General features: G+C 39.7%; 1 protein-coding gene across 1 annotated transcript; it reads left to right on the top strand.

Annotated features, from left to right (window-relative positions):
* The first annotated feature begins 15,107 nt into the window (after positions 1-15,107).
* LOC145935638 (uncharacterized) lies at positions 15,108-15,770 on the top strand. Its single transcript, XM_083037122.1, has one exon. The coding sequence runs from the start codon at positions 15,108-15,110 to the stop codon at positions 15,768-15,770; it is 663 nt and encodes a 220-aa protein (XP_082893248.1).
* The last annotated feature ends 8,205 nt before the right edge of the window (positions 15,771-23,975 follow it).

The following is a 23,975-nucleotide window of genomic DNA, read 5'->3' on the forward strand; positions in this document are numbered from 1 at the left end:
TGCAATAATTATTGTGTTGTTAATTAAAATATCTGAGCAAATGAGCACGTGGCAAGTAATAGGGATTGGTAGGCATATAAGATTTACTTGTTTACGTCTCTTATTATCAGAAGTATTATCTGAACGAGAGGTGGAGTTATTCAGCGAGCGGCGAGTAATGTTACGTAATGTATGTTAAAGAGATAAGCCATCTTATACAGACTTACCGATCCCGGCCTATTACTTGCCACGTGCTCATTTGCTCAAATTTTTAAATTAATAACGCATAACTATTGCGAATTTAGCAAAATGATACAGGACTTTTCTTTTCAGTTTGACCCAATCTACCATCACCTTACGGTTGGTCAGTTAATTACCAGATACGCTGTATATTCTAAGTCGACTAGAGATAAAATTTTTCTTTGGCTTGATTTGCACTTCAATTTTATGCATTATATTTAATCGCAAACTGAAAACGCAGCTTCGTTATTATTTTGTTTAGCAAATATAATATATAAAAAAATCAAGCAAAATTTAAAATCTAATAACTTTTCCATCAAAGTATCATAAAAATATTTAAAAATATTTTTGTAAGTAAAAGAAAATCAAATAAATTAAATAAATTGTAAATTACTTTTTACTTTCAGTGTTGCTGCTTATCTGATGCCAGCTCGAATTTTCTCCTCCTCTCTTATTCGTCCTCTATTTTGCTACTTGTTCTCATGCGTACGTCACAAACTCGCGAAATTGAATTAAATTTAATGGCCCATATTATGAATATTCGCATCTATCTCTAGCTGTACCTCTAAAGTTAGAGACGCATCTATAGGCGCAGATAAATGTACATCTAAAATCAATCATTTTGGCCCGTATTATGAGCTCTAATGAAAGAGCTAATGAAACGCCGTTCTGGTATTATTTTGTCTGATTAATATAGAAGAAAATAAATAAGAAAAATATTAACCAAAAAGGAAAAAAAGAATTATTACAAAGAAAAAGAAATTTATAATTATAATAACTTATAATTAAAATTAATAAATAAATAAATTCGTTTCCCGATTCGGCGACTTTCGGACCGATATTTTTCTCGCCTACATCTCTTTAGGGGGGTCAGAGGGGATCAGCGGAATTAAAAAAATCTCAAATTGAGATTATTTCGAATAAGTCTTGGCAGTGTACCAAGAAAAATTCGTGCCCCGCGCACAAGTATCGATTTTCAACGAAAAATTAATTTCGTTGGAATCAACGCACCAACATCCGCGTACGGCTCTAATAGCCTATTTATTTCATATTATTTATATTTAATAAATAAATTTAAAAAATTAACAATATATATAATAAAAAATATATTACATGAAAGTACAGTCTATTACATTTTTTTCGACAATTATCTTGCATATGTAGAAAGTTAAATTTTATTACAACTTATATTTTTAATTTTACATTTAAAATACGATAAAAGCAACAATATATATCACAACAAAATCTTCGCAAAAGAAAAAAACACGCCAAGTATATAAAAAAATTTGACATTATATGTCAAATATATCTTTGTACGAATTTTTCTAGCAAAAGTATAGTAATATATACATAGTATGGTAATATATACATATATAGTATGGTAATATATACATATATACACACACACACACACACACATATATATATATATATATATATATATGTAATAGCATATCCTGAAGTTTAATTGGAGTCGTATACCTTAGGTAAAATGTCAAGTTCATCGAATTTCAGAATTTTTAAATTTCAGAATTATAAGCGCGATTGAAGCTGACCACACATTGCTATCATTAAAAATTTGCTCTTTATCTCACTATGAGTCAATAATATCAATTGATTTATCTACTCGTATTATCAATTCTCACAGCTTAACTAATATGAATTTTTATTTTATTTTATTTTTTAGCATTACGACGTGAAAATGGAACAAAGAAATCTTACATTCTCTTTATGTCAAAAAAGATCAAATTTATATTTGCACCGACAACTAAATGTTCATTTGATAGAGTAATGTGCGTATATAGTGTAAATAATCAGTCGATTATTGCGAGCATGAGAAGCAAAAAAAAGTTGTTTTAATTAATCATTGCAAAATGATAAGCTTTGCGCATATGCAGGATGCAGTAGTCTTATTAATGTCATACATTATTTATGAAATCTTGCGCATGTTTGCACATTTGTGAAAAAAAATCTAATATGTTCCTAGAAATTATATCACAGATATACATTTAGAAAACAACATAGATTTTTCATTTTAATTTATCATTTAAATTAATTTAAGATACTTTTTGTTCAATGGCACAAAATTCCATTTATAGCATTATATGGAAAAGGAAAACATGCGGACAAGATGACGAGATATCACCGATATCTTTGAAATCTTATATATCCAAATATTTTAATAAAGATTTTTCAACACAAATGTACTTACATGCATTTGTATATACGATGTGTACATTTGAAAAAATTATGTTTATCTACATACATCTCTTAATTACTAGTAATTATTAGTGTAAATTATTAGTAATGATTAAATTAGAGTCTTAATTACTGAGATTAATCTATAAGTCTTGAAAAATCTGATTAAAGAAAAAGATAAGTCGCATTTTTTTTACGACGCAATTGCATTACTTACAAATTTGTATATACGATGTAATATATTGCTATTATATCTTCTTTGTCATTTGTCTTTGTTGTTCTTTTTGGTTACATAAAGTTGCACATTTTTAACTTCAAAGATTAAATTAAAATCATTTATTTATTTTTGCACTTTTCAATAGAGACACTTCTCGAATAGAACATTCATTTTACAGACACATTCGGTCGTACATATATGTACTCGTGACATTTGAATAAGTTTTTGTTTATATGAAATAAATAAATATAATCAAACCTCGTTAATTCGAACCTCGCTAATTCGAAAACCTCTACAAATCGAAACAATGTTCGTTTCTCTTAAGAAAACCTTTGTAATTCGAAAAAAATACAAGATTAACTCGAAATTTTTGGAGCGCCGTTTGACCTCTGTAATTCGAATTTTCGAAAACAAAGCCTTTGTAATTCTCGAATCCTCAGAAACACAGCTTCTGGTAATTCGAAACAAATTGTTAATGTTTTGCATGTTAAATGTTTGTTTGAACTTATCTGACATTATATACACTGTAAAAAGTATCCTTAAATTTAATAGCGGAGTTGTGAAATCAATCGACTTTAAATTTAATGTACATTTGCAATCATTTTCATAGATTAATTTTATGTTGTAGCTAAATAAACGAAATAGCTAAACCTCTATAATTCCAACTTTATTCTTATACACCTCAATAATTCGAAAAACTCTATAAGTAAAAACCTCTAAAATTCGAAGAATTTTTCTCTTCCCTTCAATTCCGAATTAGTGAGGTTCGACTGTATAATAAAAAAAATATATCGATTTAGAGATCGTATCTACTGTTACGTATCGAATAAGTTTTTATCCGAACAAAAAATATCTTATTATCAGTTCAATTAAAGAATTTTTTTTCAAAAAACATCTTTATTTCTTATTCATTATTCGTAGGATTTATCTAATTCTGCTATAAACGAATATGACTGTGGACTTAGAAGAAATGAATAATGGTCATAAGAAGAAAGAAAAAAACTGGCTACTAACTCGGTTAAAAGACATATAAAAGTATATGGGGCATTATTTGTGAAGTAATCACCTCAAAATTTTCAAAGTTTTCCAATCACGCTAAAATTTGTAGAAATTGTAGTTCTATCAAAAGTAAAATTGTCGCTCAAATCTTTTAGCCCACGCCCAACGGGCTCTTTATTAACAGAGGCTTGAATTTTTATTATTTGGGCCGTCGCGTCCAACTTCACAAACGCTGATAAATTTCAGTAGACTACTCCGATTTAAAAAAATAAGATGTGGTATTGAAAGATCTTTTTACGTACTTTAATCTTGTCAAATCAGTTCTTTAAAAAAGTAAAAATTTATTTATAAGATTTTTAAAAAACAAAATAAAAATTACTTTTTTCTCAAATTTAGACATCTTCGATTTTCTTCAAATAAATCTTTTAAAAAAGTAGAAATTTTCCCCTTTAAAACGAGTCCAAGATCAAGATGGGCAGGCTTTTAGTTTTTAAGATAGTCCGTTTTAAGACCGAGCGCGTCACCGACGAGCAATGGGTGCACGCTCGCGCTCGAACGTCAGATTAATCTCAAAAAATTACTTTTAAAAAAAGTTTAAAAAAGGACCAAGTGCATGCGCCAGTTCTGAAAAACTGTCATATTTTATAAAATAGTGTTATTATAATCCATTGCAAACCCATGTACGTAGTGCAAACCTATGTAAAATCATACTACAAAAATAATGATATCAAAAAATTGCGTCATGTGAAAGTAGAAACTTGTACCAATAAAAAATTAAAGTTGCAAACCCATGTAGAATCATATATAATTATAGACTTCCCTTCACGATGAAAGTTGCAAACCTATGTAGAATCGTAATAATAAAAAAGGTGTTACGTCCGGACTGAGGTAAGGAAGAGTCAGAGGGAGGACGTAACTACTTAACACTCAAACAAACGCCTAACGAAATCTTGAAATCACCATCAAGAGAAACAGCCGTTTATCAGAACAATCAGCGAATCATATATAAAAGCTTTGTGAATTACTAAGTCAAATATATATTAAATTGAACTCTTTCATCCTTGTACATAATTTCTTTTCTGCGATCAACCCAGCGTATAAAGAACAACTACATATATTCCATTCTTAAACACAAGAAAACTGGTCCTTCAACCCGGATGATAAGAGCAGAGATTGAGAGAAGATTTGGGCAAGACTTTAATCGTGCAAGTGTCAAGTGAAACGGTCAATAATTGTGACGAGGAGTTGCGCTTACAGCGAGCGATCGCATGAAAAACGACAGCTAAATTGAGATCGAAATCCAGAAACTTTCTCAGTGAGCTCGAGATAACAAAAAAAATGGTGTCCTTCAAGGAGTTGGTAATCGGCTAAAAAACGCAACAAGGCTTGATTCAACGAACTATTATCAATTTTGATAAATTGGGAAAGATGAATCAGATTGCGGCCGTGACGAAATCATGGTATAAGTACAAGGGTATGCTCATTCCGTGTTCACCCACTGCGCAGTCAAAGTGTGACGTCACACTCGGGTAACTCTGATTGCACTATAATTAAACATGGCGGCCCCCCGGTGCTGTTTATATCCGGAGAAACGTGATTGTGAATATTACAATGTCCTGTTCTGTGTGTGAAAGGTTGTGGCAATTATTATCGAAAGACAAAATTGCTTGATGGGAACAGTATAAAATATTTTTCGTTTCCAAAAAATTTTACGATTGATATTAACATTTTTATATATTCGTTTTTTATACTTTTCTATATTTATTGAGTTTTTAATGTTATTTATTTATATTTATTAATTCATAAACTATTACTTCACAACAAATTTTTCCCTGCAAACTTGAAATCAAAATAATATATCTGACGAGAATGCTGCTAACATAAGCTATTTGGAAACAGCAGTTTTAAATTTACCGCTTATCTGTGACGTCACACTTTGACAATTCTGATTGGTAGCGTGCGCAAGAGCATACCCTTGTATTTATACCATGGACGAAATCTCGATTGGAGGTTCTTCAAGGCAATTGGCTGAAATATCAATAACAACACCAGAAGATAATATTCCTGGCGACTGAAGGAGACAAAGAGGATGAATACTTCACTGCCGATCCATTCACTGCGACTCTTGACGCCTTCGAAGCAGCCAGCGATCGTCTACACAAACATCTAGCAAAGTTGACAACCAATAAGCAAGGCTTGACACAACAGTACACGGATATTATACACTTCGGCTCAAGTTGTCATTTACCAATAAAATTACCGGAAATTAAACTTCCGAAATTCTCGGGTTATTTTCGCGACTTGGAGCATTTTCGCGATCTCTTTTCTTCGTTAGTTAATAAGAATAGTAATGTACTAAAAGTCTTAAAACTGCAATACTTACGCGAGAATTTAGATGGCGACGCAGCTCTTATTGTAAAAAACATAATTGTATCGGAAGCAAATTATGATAAAGCGTGGAAATTTTTAAGAGATCGCTAAGATAATAAACGCGCAATCGTGAATTCATATTTACATGACTTTATGCACATCCTGAGCGTAACTGCAAATTGCGCCAAAGATTTAAAGTTACTATGCGACAAAACAAGCTCGAGTGGCTTTGATGAATCTTGAGAGACGCATTGAGGAATGGGAGGATTTATACGTTTTTATAATAATCTCGAAACTTGACAAAGTAACGATTCGCGAATGGGAATTAAAACTCGGCGGGCAAACTGATATGACGACGTTCAAACAATTGAACGAATTTTTCTCAACACGCATTAGAGCTCTCGAGGCCGTTGAATTATCGTGGCCCCACAATAAATCAAAAGAAAAGAATAAATCTAATAAAAGCGAGAAGTTTTCCAGAGAGTAAAATCTTGTCAAGCAGTCGCGACTAAAATTCTATGTAATTATTGTAAAAAAGCACATTTTATTTATCAATGTAAAAAATTTCGCGCACTTTCAATCTCGGAGCGTCGAGGCTTTTTAGCAAGTAATAAACTTTGTTTCAATTGTATGAATAAGGGGCCTCAAGCACAAAATTGTAATTTAAATCATTCTTATCATGTGTGCAACAAGAAGCATCGTACTCTAGCGCATCAAGACAGGGTGGCCAGATTGGGCTACATGTCGCCAAATGGGCTATTTACGTACGGACTTGGCGACTGAATTTTAACTTGTGGCGACTGATAGTCGATTGGGCTATTTTACTTATATCTACGAGAGCCATTGGGCTACTCTACTACGCAGGTGATGGTCCAATGAGATCTCGTTTTCGAAAAAGAAATTCTCTCATTGGACCATCAGCTGCGTTTCGACAAACGACATATTGGGTGTATTCGAAAATTGATTTTGTTGGTGTTGGGAAAAAAGATAAAGTTGGCAGTATTGAAAATTACTATACCAACTTTATCTTTTTTCCCAACACCAACAAAATCAATTTTCGAACAGTAGAACGGGCCAAATTGTAGAAGGCCATTGGGCAATGAAAACATGCGCTAAAGAACAAGAACCTATAACATACACTTCCCGTTTATCTTAGTTTATCCGTTTATCCGTCCATATTCAGTCATCAGAGTCATAGGCCGGTATTCATAGTCCGTTCTTATTTCAAGACCGTCTTAAGTAATGTCTTAAGATGCAAATACAGCTCTGTGATTGGTTAATCACATCTTAAGATTGTACTTAAGACAGTCTTAAATATAAGAACCGACTCGTTCTTAAATATATGAATACCGGTCATAGTGCGAAAAAAGGAAATATTTTTAATTATAAGTATTATAAACAAGTGCAATGGGTAAATATGCAAAATATGAGAAACGTTATCGTCAAGAATGGGAAGAAGAAAACATTTTTAAAGGTAAATAAAATTTACAAATATTTCGTTATGAAAAAAAATTATTTTTAATAATTATATTATTCGGTAATTATTTAGAATACGGGCGTCACAATCAATAAAATTATGCTTATTCGACGTGTTTTTGCACAAAAAAGAAGAATCTGGCAGAAAAAAGTGGTAGTCTGCCTCGCGAAGCGAAATATTAATTGTTAAAGTTGACAGGTTTCTTAACCTATAGATAATTTTATTGATTGTTGAGGTGAGGCCCGTATTCTAAATAATTACCTTTGATTTATTTACATCATATATTAAATATGTATTGATAGGATGGCTTTGTCGAACATCAAAGGATTTATTTGGCCATGGAGAAGCGTATTGTAAATTATGTCGGGTTGCTTTAAGAGCACAGAAACATGACCTTAAAAAACATTGTGCCACAAAAACTCATAAAGAGAAAGCATCAGCTTTCAATTTAACAAAGCTAAAATGCTTAATGGATTCAGGTAAGCAATTTGAAATTATTATATAATTATTATATACACTTGTGAACAATGTGATTCTTGTATATTATTGATTGTATGTTATTATTTATTATTTATGTAACTATATTTTTACAGGTATTTCAATCAAATCAAAGGAAAGTAATAAATTGATATAAAACTAGCTTTACATGTTGCATCTCATAGTTGTATACGAAATATTGATCACTTAAGTGAAATGTTGCAATTGATCGGTAAAGGTACAAAATTGGAAAAACTTCGAATACACAGAACGAAATGTTCGAAAATAATATTACATGTTATTGCACCAGGAATGTTAAAAGAACTCATTGATGATATAGGTTCTGAAGATTTTTCTATAATATTAGATGAATCTACAGATATATCTACAGTTAAATATATGGCTTATTGTGTTAGATATTTCAGTAAAAGACTGAATAATATAGTCACTAATTTTCTTGGATTTAATGAAGTTGCTACAGCGACAGCAAATGACTTCTATAATAATTTCATAACATTTATTGCTCAAGTTGGACTTAATTTAGAACATCTTATAGCTATTGGAACTGATGGTGCAAGTAATCTCTGTGGAGTTAATCACAGTTTATATACATTATTAAAAGAGAAAATTCCAAATTTACAGCTTATTAGATGTTCTTGTCATTCATTGAATTTATGTGCTGCGAAGGCTTGCACAGAGTTACCATCAAATCTAGAATTTTTATTAAGAGAAACAAGAAATTGGTTTGCTAACAGTCCTCTTCGTTAGCTTAAATATTCAAAAATGTATGCAGAAATAAACAATGGCAAACAACTACTAAAGCTAATTCAATTATCTTACCACTCGCTGGTTAGCATGGTCAGATGCCGTGTCAGTAAATGTGAAGCAATAGAATGAACTAAAAGAATTTTTCCAATTAGTTGCAAAATCATCAACAGATAAATGTTATATTGCAAGAACTTTGGCAGAAATGTATGCCGATGATTCAAATTTATTATATCTTCTTTTTCTTGATGGGATTCTTAAAGAAATCACTAATATTAATCTAGCATTTCAAAAGACTAATGCGGACATAACAAAATTGTATTCTGATTTACGAATATTTTTATTATCTATAGCGAAACGCATTTTTAAACCAAATTGCTTAAGACCTCTTGAATTTTCAAATACTTACAATTTTCAAATACCTACAATGCTTCATCAGATTGATATAGAAGCTGTAAAAAATGCTTTAGAAAAAGCTGGCTCAGATTTTGGAAATTCTCTACTTCCTTTGGATTCTATAGATTTTGGTACAAAATTTTTATCATTTGCTGCTAAGAAAACTATTTCTCGAAATGACTTAAATGTTGTTATGGAAAGAATACTAGCTTTTATTATCCGACTCTGTAAAGAATTAATCCAAAGATTGCCGCTTAATCTGGCTGTTACTAATAAACTACGTTATTTTTCACCGGAAAAGTGTTTATCTCAATTTTCTACTATCTCTATTAAAAAACTACCATGGGATTTAGCAGGTACATATTTTTTATTATATATATGATTTTAAATTGTTTTTAATAAATATTGTATATACTTTCAATTTATAGCTACGACTGTAAATATGGACGCAATTGAAGAGCAATGGCGAAAATTAGGAACACTTAGATTACATGATATTTCTCCAGATTTTGATGAAAACGTTGATATATTAAAATTTTGGATTGCTGTTTGGAATATTTGAAATGCAAATGGAAATAGAAGATTTGGTGATTTAGCTTTGTTTGCCATTTCGTGCGTTATCTCTGCCTATTAGTAATGCTGACGTGGAAAGAGTTTTTAGTACCATGTCTATAGTAAAAACTAAAACACGTAACAGAATGTTATTACCAATGCTTGTGGCTATAATGCGCATTCGCATTCATATGCGTGTATTTAATGTATGTTGCACAAAATATGAGATTACTGAACAAATGTTAGCATTAATAAACAGTAACATTTAGGCTAGGTCCACAATAGGTGATTTAAGCCCTAAGCCTTAAGAAATTGACAAATCACAGTCGAATTTTTTCCTCATACTTGACTGTGATTGGTCAATTTCTTAAGGTTAGGGCTTTAATTACCTATTGTAGACCCGGCCTTATGAAAAGTCTCCTTACTTAACTGAAGAACTTGATGATCTCAACTTAACAGAAGCAATGGATCTCATAGAAAATAATTAAAACTATTATATCTTGTTCATACCTTCATATATTGTTTATATAAGACTTTTATGTTAGTGTTATGTTAGTGTAAGACTGCTTTATGTATTATTTGTATTCGACAAAAATAAATATGATTTATCTACTAAAATTTTTAATAATTTTATTTTGTATGTAAAATAAAATTTTTCAATAACAAACATTGTTAATTATGAAAAAAAATAAATAAAAGTGATTTAAATTTAATATATAATATATAATTATAATTATAACTAGTTTGCAATATTCAAATTTCGTGCGCGTAATAAATCTAGTAAATATATTCTATCTTTATCTGTATAAGTCTATACTTTAGGCTATATTGGCTACCTCAGCGCCGCATATTGGCGACATTGCTGTCAAATAACCTGGCCACCCTGCTTATGGCTACAAAAAATTGACTGGGACGAATCATTGCCAAAAAATCTTGCAAAACAATGTCTAGAACTCCCTAAGATTCACAAATCGGGCTGCCCCCTGCGAATCATCGTCTCCTCACTGAACACGCCGCTGCACCGTCTTGCGACGTTTCTCCACAAAATCATATACAAGTCGGTCCCGGCGGCGGACAGTCATGTGGAGAATAGCTTTCGACTGGTCAACAAACTCGATGGAACTTACGTTGGTGACAATTGTGAACTTATTTCACTGGATGTGGTCTCTCTATTCACTAACGTTCCATTGGATTTGGCAGTCGACGGCATAGCCGCGAGGTGGAATTTCATAGAAAATAACTGTACGATACCGCGCGTGGAATTTTTGGGGGCAATCCGGTTTGTTCTTCACTCAACTTTTTTCACCTTTGATGGCATAATCTATCAACAAACCTTCGGAGCGCCCATGGGTTCTCCGCTGTCTCCCATAGTAGCCGATTTAACCATGCGCGATTTGGAGAGCAGGGTGATAGGAGACCTTCCTTTTGAACTCCCGATCTACGTACGCTATGTTGATGATATCGCGTTGGCCGTCCCTCCCGGGACGAGCCAGGAGATACTAAGACAGTTTAACGCGTGTCATAATAGATTACAGTTTACGTTGGAAAAGGGGGGCAATAGACTCGATTTTTTGGATGTTACATTCATTCTAAACCGGGGACACGTTGAATTCGATTGGTATCATAAACCAACATTTTCGGGAAGATATCTGAATTATTACTCCTGTCACCCTCTCTGCCACAAGAGAGGCACAATATTTGGCCTAATAGATAGGGCTTTCTGGTTATCACATCCAAGATATCACCAAAAGAACCTCGAATTGGTCATTGGGGTGTTACGTGATAATGGGTATCCATTACAACTGATTTTTGAAACATTTCACGAAAGGCTTAGGACTTTGTTTGCGAGAAATAAAAATAATAATTCAGATGACGCTAACAGAACACCTGATACTAATTCGGCTCGCGTTGCCTATTTTAATGTCCCATACATACCCAAATGGTCCGAGCGGTTTAGCCATGTGGTCCGTGATCTAGATGTAAAAATGTTCTACACAGGTTTGAATAAGTTACGCTCGTTTATCCGCGTGCATAAAGACACACTGCAGAAAGACTGGCATAATAACGTTGTATACAAAATTTCATGTCAAAATTGTAATGCCTCTTATGTCGGTCAGACTAGCAGGCAGTTGAGAACACGCATTAGGGAGCACAGAAATCACATAAAAAGAAACACCGCGCAAAAATCCGTGATCACGGATCACAGGCTGAATAACCACGAATTTGATTGGGATAACGTTGAGATCTTGGATGAGGAACCGTTTCTAAGGAAGAGACTTGTTTCAGAGATGCTGTTTATCAGGCGCCAGATAAATGGCCTAAACCGACAAGAAGACACAGAGTGTCTAAGTCAAGCATATATATCTGTTGTGACAAATATGCCTCAAATTTCTTGAAAGACGGTCTTCGTTTAGTTGTTATCGAATTCCTTTAGAGAGCCATAAATCATTTGTAACATTAATCTCCATACATCGTATGTTTGAGAGAGGGAGATAGAGAAAGGGGGGGAAGCGAGAGGAAGGGGGGACAGGGATAGAGGGAGAGAGACGGAGGGGGGTGGGGAAGAGGGGGAGAGGGAGAGAGTGGAGAGGGAGAGAGTGGAGAGAGAGAGAGGGAGGAGGAGAGGGAGAGAGAGAGAAGGAGAAATAAATTCCACACATTGTTTGACATTGACTTCGATAACAGGCTATGAGCCGTGGTAGGGCGCCTTATAAATAGCATCAAAACGAATATCTTCTTCACTCGTGCGTCGGGCGCGTCCGCGTACGGTCGTGTGAACGTGCGATGGATGAGTGTGTGAATAAGAGTGAGCCCCCTTTCGGAAATTCCTCACTATACCCGTCATTAGAGTCCACTTTTGAGTACCTGACATATTATGTCACTTTGTCTATCTAATGGGATATCGATAGGGGGGGCTCACGGCTTTTGCGCTACGTGCGGTAGTATGTAGATTCCCCATTATTATTTATTGTATTAAATTTACTGAAGAAGGTCCAAAGAAAGGACCGAAACGTTTAGATTCAATAAATTTGTTGTTCCAACAAGTTTGTTTTTAATATTTGCGTACCTACACCCTACGCGTGGCTCCATATAGCCTCCTTTTGAATTTGTAATTTATCAATGCAGGGAGCCTACATTGTTACTTAATGTCTAGAACATTATGAACAGCTAGAGAAACTGACATCTATAAGTCTTCCGAGATGGACGGGCTACACTAAAAATGCGAAATCGGTAGAAATTCATGCGTTTTGTGATGCTTCTACAAAAGTATACGCGGCTGTAGTTTACTTACGGATCAATGTCAAATCACGTTGAACCTTCTCTAATAATGGAAAAGGCCAAGGTCGCACCGCTCAAAGTTCAAAGCATCCCGCGGCTTGAACTTTGCGTGGCGGTGTTGTTAACGCGATGTATTCAATTTGTTAAAAAAGCAATGAATTTCGTTTCAGTAAAACCAGTTTGCTGGTCACTCTTATGTAAAGTTAGATTGGCTTCAAAAACAACCAGTTTGTTGGAAACCATTTATTGCAAATAGAATTTTAGAAATTGAGACGGAACTTCCTGAAGCGCAATGGCGGTATATGCCAAGTACGCAAAACTCGGCGGATTGCACCTCGCGAAGTCTCACTGTAACCAAACTAAAAGAAGAAAAACTTTGGTGAAAGGGCCCTGCGTGGCTTCGCGAATCGCCCAGTGCATGGCCTCTACGAAAACCAACAAGTATCTCTGCCGACATTGAATTAGAAGCGTGGTCTTCAACAATTCATGCAACCATACGCGAACAAGCAAATCAAATATTCCCACTCAATTTTCTTCTCGGCTCACTCGAGTAATTTCCTATATTTTTCGATTTATGAACAATTGTAAAAAGCCCAGAAGAAAACGAATTGTCGGAGCGGTTTTATCAACAGACGAAATCACAAATGCAAAATTTAGTTTGATAAAGATGGAACAAGCTAATGCATTCGCAACGGAAATTCGTGCTCTTCAGAAGGGAAACACCGTGTTAAGACAAAGCCCATTTTACCAACTCAATTTCTTTATAGATCCCAGCGGCGTTATTAGAGTAGGGGGCAGAATCGACAACATTAAACCCTCCGGCCAGACCGGCCAGCAACGCCAAGAAAGGCGCACAGAAAATTGGCCCGGGAAGCGGAAAAAACCAACAGGAGGGATCTAGAAAACCGGACGTACCAAAACAAAAGGCTGGAAAGGAAAGAATACCACAGAATGCAACTCCCGCAGTGAATAAAAAAGCGGAGGGCTGGGCGACTGTGGTAAGGAGGGGAAAGGCCAAGGATGATCACGCGGCCAAACCGAAACCTGCGGCTAAACCGCAATCCGCGACCAAGTCGCAGCCGGAGCAAAGATCCGGGGATGGTAAGCCAAATCAGCAGGCAAGGAGTAAGGCACAGGCACCAACCCGAAGGAAGGAACCTAAATCCGCGGCCGTCACCGTGACTTGTCTTCCTGGGAAATATGAGGAGGTGATGAGGGAGGCACGTAATAAAGTTAGCCTCTTGGACCTCGGATACCAGAATAAGAAGGGCCATAACCGGGGCTTTGGTTTTCGAGATTTCCGGAGAAAAAGGAAACGAGCTGGCGGATAAACTGGCAGCAAGGCTGAGGAACGCTCTCTCTGGAAGAGAGGGAGTGTGGATAGATCGGCCATCTAAGATGGCCGAGATGAGGATACGCGGACTGGACGAGTCTATAACGATTCGGGAAATCACAGAAACAGTGGCTAAGGAGAGAAAATGCAAAAAGGAAAAAGTAAAAGTGGGGGAGATCAAAACAACTCCCAATGGCATGGGGGCCGTATGGATTAGGTGCCCACTAACCGCGGCCAACACGATAATGGAAAGAGCAAAGATCAGAATAGGATGGGCGCTAACCAGAGTCGAACTGTTGGAGAACAGGCCCCTCCAGTGCTATAAATGCCTGGAGGGTGGCCATGTACGACAGAGATGCCCCAACCAAGCCGACCGTAGCACAAAATGTTACAGATGCGGCAAGGAGGGGCATACGACCAGAGTCTGCAAGGAGGAGGTCAACTGCCCGGTGTGCAGCGACCGAAAACTTCCCGCGAACCATAGGGCGAGAAGTAAGGCGTGCATCCCGGTGCAGAGGGGAACAAGGGGAATTGGGCTAGGCAAAATAATAGCTCCAAATAAGACGGCCACGCAAGAAATCCCCAGTACACAAGGAAAAACTGCGGAGGAAACCCCTTATAGCGTAGCGGGAAGCAGTACCGACTCCCAGCCAACTCCCAACACTTGCAGGGAGAAGATACAAACGGCGGACGACGAGGGAGAAAAGTCCGCAAAGGGAGACACCAAAAAGAGAAGGCTGAGAGCCAGAATCAGCGACTCCGAGGAGGACTCGGCCATGGAGGTGGCTCGAGAAAACGGGGTGGACGACGATGAGGACCTGTAGATGGCCTGTCCGGTCCTACAGGCTAATCTAAACCATTCCAAGGCCGCACAGGACATCTTTGTACATCATTTGGCAGAGATGGATTGCGGGTTTGGAGTGGCGTCGGAACCCTATAGGATTCCGGATAGAAATCCGAAATGGACGGCCAGCGTTGATGGGACTGTGGCCATCATTTGGCGCAACGCGAAGAACTCCCCGCCGTATGAAACACTACAAGCGGGGAGAGGGTTCATAGCAGTCTCCTGGGGGAGAATACTAGTGGTTGGGGTCTATTTGCCACCGAGCCTACAGATCGAGGAATTCAGAAGAAAACTCCAGATCATAGCGAGGTGTGTCAGAAGAAACCAACCACTACCTACAATCGTGGCGAGGGACTTCAACGCCAAAGCTGGCGTTTGGGGTTTCCCGCACACAGATCAGAGAGGGAGGGAAGTCCTGGATTGGGCGGCGGAACTGGGATTAACAGTGATAAACACGGGTGCGAGAAGCACCTGTGTCAGACCGCAGGGGAGGTCCATCGATCTAACCTGGGCCAATGTTCCTGCGGAGAGGCTCTTTGGGAGCTGGAGACGAAGAAAGAGACGATATCTGACCACAGATATACATATAGTCTTCTCCGTCGCCGCCTACTCCCGGGAGGTTCGGGAACGCCACCGAATCTAGGAAACCCAAAAACAGAGGTAGGCCCTCAGGAAACTGGACGTAGACATATGGGCCGCCACAGTGATAGGGGCGATGCTCCTAGAGAATGAAAAGGAGGGACGGGACTTGCAAGAAAGACTGGACCGGGTCATGGGAGTCGTCAAACAGGCCTGTGACACAGCCATGCCGAGGATCAAGTCCCGTCCCCCCCAAATGCGCCTACTGGTGGTCGGAGGACATAGCCGAATTAAGGCGGTCCTCCGATCGGGCCAGAAGGCGAGAACGACGAAACAGGGATGACCCTGAAAATGAGAAGGCGTGGAGGACGTACCGAGCCGCACGGGGCGCCCTTCACGCCGAAATAGGTAAAACGAAGGCGTGGTCATGGGAGGAGCTGCTCCTTTCCTTAAATAAAGACCCATGGGGACGTCTATATAAGCTAGTGTTAAACAAGCTAAAACATAAGGCGTCCCCGCTGACGGAGTCTTTAGACCCTCATTTCGTAGCAGAGATTATCAGGACTCTCTTTCCCACGGTGAACGACAACGGCGAACAACATCCTATGCCGAATAGAACTTTCGCGTGGGACGAATACGAAATGGGGGTCACGGGAGGGGAGCTCAAGGACGCCATCAAGCGGATTAAGAGTGGAAAGGCACCCGGTCCGGATGGCCAGATAGGGCCGGGGGGCTCATGGGAGAGTATGGGGCCTCGCCTATCGCGAAATAGGAGAGAAAATGAGGCAGCTATACAATGACTGCTTCAAGGAGGGAACGTTCCCCCCGGTCTGGAAGAAGGCAAACATCGTCCTTCTTCCGAAAGAGGGCAAGCCTAAGGAAATGCCCTCCGCATACAGGCCGATCTGTCTGCTCGACGAAGCGGGCAAGGTCCTCGAGAAGATCATTGCTAATCGCCTCGTCGGGCACCTGTCCCGGGAAGGTCCGGATTTACATCCGGATCAATACGGCTTTCGCGTCGGGCGGTCGACGATCGACGCGATCTTTCGCGTCCGCTTGATCGCGGAGGCCATGATGGAGGAGAGCGGGGTGTTGCTGGCGATATTCTTGGATATCTCAAACGCTTTTAACACCCTGCCCTGGCGTCAGGTGGGGAAGGCCCTCAATTATCACAGGGTATCGCCCTATCTGGCCGCCATAATAACGGATTATTTCTGGGACAGGAAACTAACATACACGGACAGAGAAGCCAGAAAGTGCGAGAGGGACATGTCCTGTGGGGTTCCACAGGGGTCGGTGTTAGGCCCCTTAATGTGGAACCTCACATATGACATGGTGCTTAGAACTGCCCTCGCCCCTGGCTGTAGCACGGTGTGCTACGCCGACGATACACTCGTGCTTGCCAGGGGATGATTAGGGGGAAGCGAAAGCGAGGGCAAACCTCGCAATCGCAAAAGTCGTGCGCTCAATCTCAGGAATGGGGTTAAAAGTGGCGCCCCAAAAGACCGAGGCCGTGTACTTTCACGACGCCTTCTCAGAGGGCGCCTACCAGAACCGAGATAATGGTGGAGGAAACCCCCGTCTTGGTGGGAGCCCAGATAAAGTATCTGAGCCTCTACCTGGATGGTAGGTGGAAGTTCGGCGAGCACTTCCGTCGTCTGGCTCCGAGAGTAGATAAGGCAGCTATGGCCTTGAGCAGGCTGCTGCCGAATCTCGGAGGACCGGATGGGAGGGCTCGCCGCTTATACGCCAGTACGGTGCACGCCATGGCTCTATACGGTGCCCCCGTATTGGTAAACGAGATGGAAGCCACCCGCAACATTAAGAACTGCATGCACCAAGTGCAAAGGCGGGTGGCTAACAGTATATGCCGGGGGTATTGTACGGTGAGCTGGGCGGCCGTGGGGGTATTGGCGGGAGTCCCCCAAATGGAGCTCCTGGCTAGAATGCACGCCGACGTATATCGACGTACCAGGGAACTCCAGGCGGGGGGGATAGCCTTCGCGAACCGGCGTATAATGAAGGTCCACGCCCGGCGATCCTTGATCAAGAGATGGACGGACATCCTTGGAGATCCGAGGATGCCCGGCCAGAGGACCGTCGGAGCTATCCGGCCCTGCCTCCAGCAGTGGCTAAACGGGGCCAAGAGGGTTTCCTACAGGATGACGCAGGTGCTCACCGGGCATGGGTGCTTTGGGGAGTACCTGTGTCGAATAGGCAAAGAGCGCACGACTCGCTGCGCCCACTGCGGCCACGAGAAGGATGACGCACAACACACGTTGGAGTTGTGCGTCACATGGGAGAATGAAAGGAGGGATCTCGTGGACGCGGTGGGAGCGGACTTGTCGCTCTCGGTCGTGACTGCGGCAGCGGTCGGGAGTGACACGGGGTGGAGAGCCATCTCCTCCTGCGAAATAGTGATGTCGCAGAAGGAGAAGAGGGAAAGAGAGAGGGAGCAAACAGGAGAGAGGAGGCGCTCCTTGGAGCGAGAGGGTGGAGAAGATGAGAGCAGCAGCGGAGACGAGCCCCCTCCTCCCCGGAGAGGGAGACTTACCCGCCTTCCCGTGACCAACATAGACTCGGGATGAGGTTTTCGGGGGTGGACCCGGGACGCTTAAGTCCTGGTTTCCTCCCCCGACAACCTAGCAGGAGGGACAAGGGCGGTTTGCGCTAACGAATAGTCGGGACAAGCCGCCTGAACCTCGAGGAGGGCCCCTTGGCTGAAGGCGGAATCCGCTGCCCCACGGGGGGCGGAGGGAGCCGCAGTCGAGGGGCCGGGGGGCTGGAGCTCGAGCGGGTAACTCGACCCTGCCCCCCGAATAACATCGGGAGGGCGTGGCGTGGGGGAGGTGTTCCCCTCGCGCCAAAATTGTGAAGCCCGCACAATGGTGGAGTGAGGGGGCTGCCTCTACGGAAGCGACCCTCTCCCCGAAAAGGATCGGCGAGGGGCGGCGAGTCGGGATGGAATCTAGACGGCTGGTGCCACTGGTAGAGAGTTCCACATAAACATATTTGCCTTTCCCGAGGCGATAGGGTATGCGTAATGTATTTCCCCTGCGTGAAAAAAAAGGGGGTGGCAGAATCGAAAAATAAAACCTGTCATTTGTAAAAAAACATCCTATCATTCTATTTAAAGGCAGACTTGCGAGACTTATTGTAGAACAAACTCATAAACAAAGGCTACACGGCGGGACGCAGGTTACGCTGCGCGTGCTTCGCTTACAATTTTGGATTCTAAATGCGAGCAAGGTTGTCAAATCTGTAATACATAAATGCGTGAAATGCATATGTCAAAACGCCAAAATTTTGACCTAATTAATGGGCGATCTTCCGAGTGAAAGACTTACAAAGTCGTAAATTTTTTCACACGTAGGCGTAGATTATGCTGGTCCTTTGTTAGTAAAACTCAAACCAGGCCGTAGCGATACAACACAAAAACGTTATGTTGCAGTTTTTATTTGCCTGTGCGTGCGTGTGATTCACATTAAGCTAGTTAGTGATTATCGTACTGAAACCTTCATCGCAGCTTTCCAGCGTTTTATAGCAAGACGCGGCATACTTCAAGCTATCTATTCAGTCAGAGGCACTAACTTTTAAGGCGCGGAAAAAGAATTATCGCGACGATTCACTCAAATATTAGAATGCCCGGAGGTAGTAAATTTCTTCGCGAACGACGAAATTCGTTGGCGATTCATTCCCCCCAACGCACCTCAGTTCGGCGGTATTTGGGAGGCTGGAGTCAAGAGCATTAAATACCATTTAAAGCGCGTGATCGGTGATTTTAAACCGACTTTCGAAGAATTAAACACATTGCTTTGCAAAATCGAATGTTGTCTTAATTCAAGACTGATTGTACCTTTACACGATGATCTAGATTCTTGTGACGCATTGACTCCCGGTTATTTTTTAATAAACGACCACTTAAAAGCTCTGCCACAACCGTTCGTGCTTATAAACGAAAACCGACTTACTCGATGGCAGACCGTACAGCTAATACAAGAACGATTCTGGCGAATTTGGTCTCCTGATTATATTAATTCTTTACAGCAATTCAATAAATGGCGAATACCAAAAGATAATCTTAAAATTGGTGATTTAGTTTTAATCAAAGAGCCAAACTTGCCACCATCGAAATGAGAACTTGCGAGAATCGTTGCAACTCATCCAGGAAGCGATAGTCTTGTTCGCGTAGTGACAGTAAGAACTGCGACGACTACTTATAAAAGACCAGTCACTCGTATTTGTAAGTTATTCTCTGAGTAAATTCTCTCAAAACGCGTGTAATCGTTCACTTACGAGTGTTGTCTGAAAAGTTTCCGACCTAACAAAGATACAAGACATTTTTTCTTCAAATTAATTTTTATTTTTCTACATAGTCTCCTTGTAGTCTATACACTTCTCCCAGCGATGCTCCCATCTCTTCAACCCGTCCAAATAGTACTCGGCGTCTTTCTCTGCAAAATAGTTGTTTACGAAGGTGATGGCCTCCTCATTCGACGAAAATCTCTGTCCTCCGAACGCAACTTTTAGCTTAGGGAACAAAAAAAAATCGCTTGGGGCTAGATCTGGTGAGTAAGGAGGGTGGTCAAGCAGTTCAAACCGTAATTCGTGGATTTTCGCCATGGCAACCGCTGAGGTGTGAGACGGCGCATTGTCTTGGTGAAACAAAATTTTTTTTTTCTGCAAATGTGGCCGTTTTTCCGCCATTTCTGCCTTCAGCTTGTCAAGTACTGATGCGTAGTATGCTCCTGTAATGGTTTTTCCTTTTTGAAGATAATCGATTAAGATAACTCCATGACTATCCCAAAAAACAGTTGCCATCACTTTGCCAGCCGAAGGAACAACCTTTGCTTTTTTTGGAGCCGATTCCCCCTTCGCAGTCCACTGTTTTGACTGTGTTTTTGTTTCTGGAGTATAATGGTGTATCCAAGTTTCATCTACAGTAATTAATCGGCGCCAAAACTCTGATTTATTGCGCCTAAACTGGGCCAACAGAGCATTGGAAATGTTCATTCGAACACGTTTTTGGTCCAAAGTGAGCAACGCGGCACCCAACGCGCGGACAGCTTTCTCATGCCTAAATCTTGATTCAATATGTGACACGTTCTTTGGACATGTTCATAGCCTCTGCTATCTCTCTAACTTTAATTCGACGGTTGTCTAGCACCATTTGGTGAACTTGAGCGATATTATTGTCAGTGGTTGCAGTTTTTGGACGTCCCAAACGTTCATCGTCACCCAAGCTGGTACGATCACGTTTAAATTCAGCAGCCCAAAATTTCACGGTGGTAAATGATGGTGCAGAGTCCCCGTACACAGCGTCCAACTCGTCTTTGATTTGCGTAGGCGTATTGCCTTTCAAAAACAAATATTTAATGACAGCTCGATACTCGATTTTTTCCATTTTCACAAAAACACTCACATCGACTCACTCAAATGATTGTCAAACAACAACTGCGCGTCCAAAATGGCTGAAATTTTGGTGAGTACCTTTCAAAGCATGCGCAAACACATTCCCCAACTTTTGTTTACGAGTGCTGCCATCTTCATGTTGAGGTCGGAAACTTTTCAGACAACCCTCGTATATCATATATGTACCCAGATAGCAAAATGTTAGCAGCATGTCGGCAGTATGACAGCAGATCTAATCATGACTTTACAGCAGATTCCTATCCACTGTGTCCGCAATTGATGATATTCTGCTAGCATAGTTAGTAAGTAAAATCTGACAGCAGATTGGCGGCAGAAACCGAGCAGATCTGCACATTTAGTTTGATGGCAGATTGGCGGCAGAAACCGAGCAGATCTGTCAAACGCAATCTAATAGCAGATTGGCGGCAGAAATCGAGCAGGATCTGCAGTTCCTTGCCATTTGAACATATAAGTATAATAAAATTCAATATTTTTCGATGAATATAACAGATGCATAAGACGTGTTATCCGCTACTTATAATTTTTATGATATTTAATGTATAACGTATTATATTGTATGTAGTTATATCTCACATAGCAATTAAATGTTTAATTTAATCTATTAATTAAATTAATAAAATAAATTGTAAAAATAATTAAATTTATAATTTATAAAATTTAAGATATAATTTATATGAGAATTAAATTCTGCTTTATGCTTTAAATAGAAAATAAATGGATAATTTTTCATGTATATCCTATTGATTCTAATAAGTTTAATATTCTCATGTTAGACTTGTCAGATATCAAAAATTAAACTGATAGAAAAATATACTTTTGATCTTTTATTAATAGCCACGACTTGCAGACTTTATATCTATTTTTAACAGAAATTTGATTGCGAGAAAATACATCACATAGCGGTAGGTGAAGGAACTATTAAATAACTGCAAAATGCAGATCCTGTTGTCAATTTACCATCAGATTGTGCGCGCGCAAATCTTGCTCGATTTCTGCCGTCAATCTGACACCAAACTGCGTTGCGCAAATCCTGCTCGGTTTCTACTACCAATCTGCTATGATAATTCTATACAAATCCTGCTTGATTTCTGCTACTGACTTGCTACCAAATTATGTCAGCAAATTTTATAACATTTCTGCCAACGTTCTGCTATCATTATCTGATATAACAAGTTTTGTATAAAATCTGCAGTTTTTTTGCTGGCAAAAATATATAGCACACAGTTTTAATACATGCTCTTGACAGATTTGGCTATCTGGGTATCTTTTATATGCTATTTTTACATATATGAAATGTATTAAGCAGAAACACATTTGTGTCATATACATAAATTAGTTACATATCATTGATACTTTCTAGATACTTTCTGGTTATATAACAGGAAGTATCAGTTATATGTATGTTTGCTGGATCGTGCGAGATGAAGTAGCAGATGAGTGAGAGAGCTCCAAATGGCTCCAAGCAAATGCATGCTCCATCCATAGGCAGAATGTAAGGCATAGCCGTGAATAGCCGTATCGACGAAGATTTTTATGATGCTAATAATTATCAGAATGCCAAGGCTTCCAGCGGTTGCGGATCCGAATGAAATAAATCCGCTCCATACTCGTGAGGCGGCACTCTCGGCAATTTTATTAAGAGAGGCTTCGTCCAATTAATTATACATGGAGACAGCATCCGAGTTAATGGAGTATCCCGTAATTCCTCTTGCAACTGTATTTAGAAGAGCGGGTTTCTCCGCGGGAAACATAATGTGATCCCTCAGCTTTTCTGTCCTTTTCGGAGTATATTCCGCTGACAGCGAGGGGTCCTGGCGTCAAATAATCCCAGGTTAATGTTGTCATTGGTTTTAATTGTTGCGGAGGTAACTGTCTGATTTGATGTTCAGGTGCGAATTGAATCCAGGTATCCTCGATACGGTACATAGTTGGTAGTTCAAAACTGCATTTCCTTTGATTTCCGAATTTAGAAATTATTCGGGATTTCGGGGTGAGAAACAAGGAAGTGTTGCGGGCGGTTACAGGTAATTCCGTATAACATTCCTTTGTTTTTCTTACTACGACATCTACGGGTATGCATTTGACGATGTGTGTGGTCCGGTAACTGCCATATAGACGGGTCCTTTCATAAGGCGATATGCGAATTCATCTGGTTGAAGAGTAGCGAAAGACAGAGCGTTGGTGATTACCTGTCTTTCTAATTCGCATTTTTGTTGCATAACATTATAATATAATGAAGTCATTTGCTGTCTGATGTGTTTTTTCACGTATACGAATTTAGAATTCATATACGCGAATATATGCAGGTTGTCCACGGGGATGATGCCTCGGCTAGCGAAAGTATCTCTCTTCTTTGTTTCTAAGATAAAGAGTTTAGGATGCTCTGTGCGAAATAAGGTATATCCGCACAAGGGTTGTTCTTTTGTCTTCGTGAGTGCGAACGTGACGTCCTGCGTAGTCAGGCTATAAATAATCGGAGAAGGAGGGTTAGTTGTATCGTCTGTAATTTTAGTTGCTAAACCCTCGTAAAGGACGTCATATTGATAGAAATTGCAAGCAGATGTTGGCACGGGTTTCCAATACGAGTATCCGTTTTCTGAATCGATGCAAAATCCTTCGCTCAAGGGACAAATGGTTCCGGATTTTAATATTATTTTTCCGGAATTTAATTGTACGGGAACGTGCGATGTCCTCAAGGAGATCTTGACGACGGCTTGAACGATAACGTTGTCCCAGGTTCCGTTATTAGTGCGTCCGGCTAAGGTGAGACTATGATAAGTAGTCTGATTAGCCCTTAGTCCATGAATGATGTTGCCATCCCCGAGAGAATGTTCCA

The sequence above is a fragment of the Prenolepis imparis genome, unplaced genomic scaffold (genome assembly GCF_030444845.1).
Source record: "Prenolepis imparis isolate NDT839.2.m4 unplaced genomic scaffold, iyPreImpa1.0 SCAF_4, whole genome shotgun sequence".
In the NCBI taxonomy this organism is placed as follows: domain Eukaryota; kingdom Metazoa; phylum Arthropoda; class Insecta; order Hymenoptera; family Formicidae; genus Prenolepis; species Prenolepis imparis.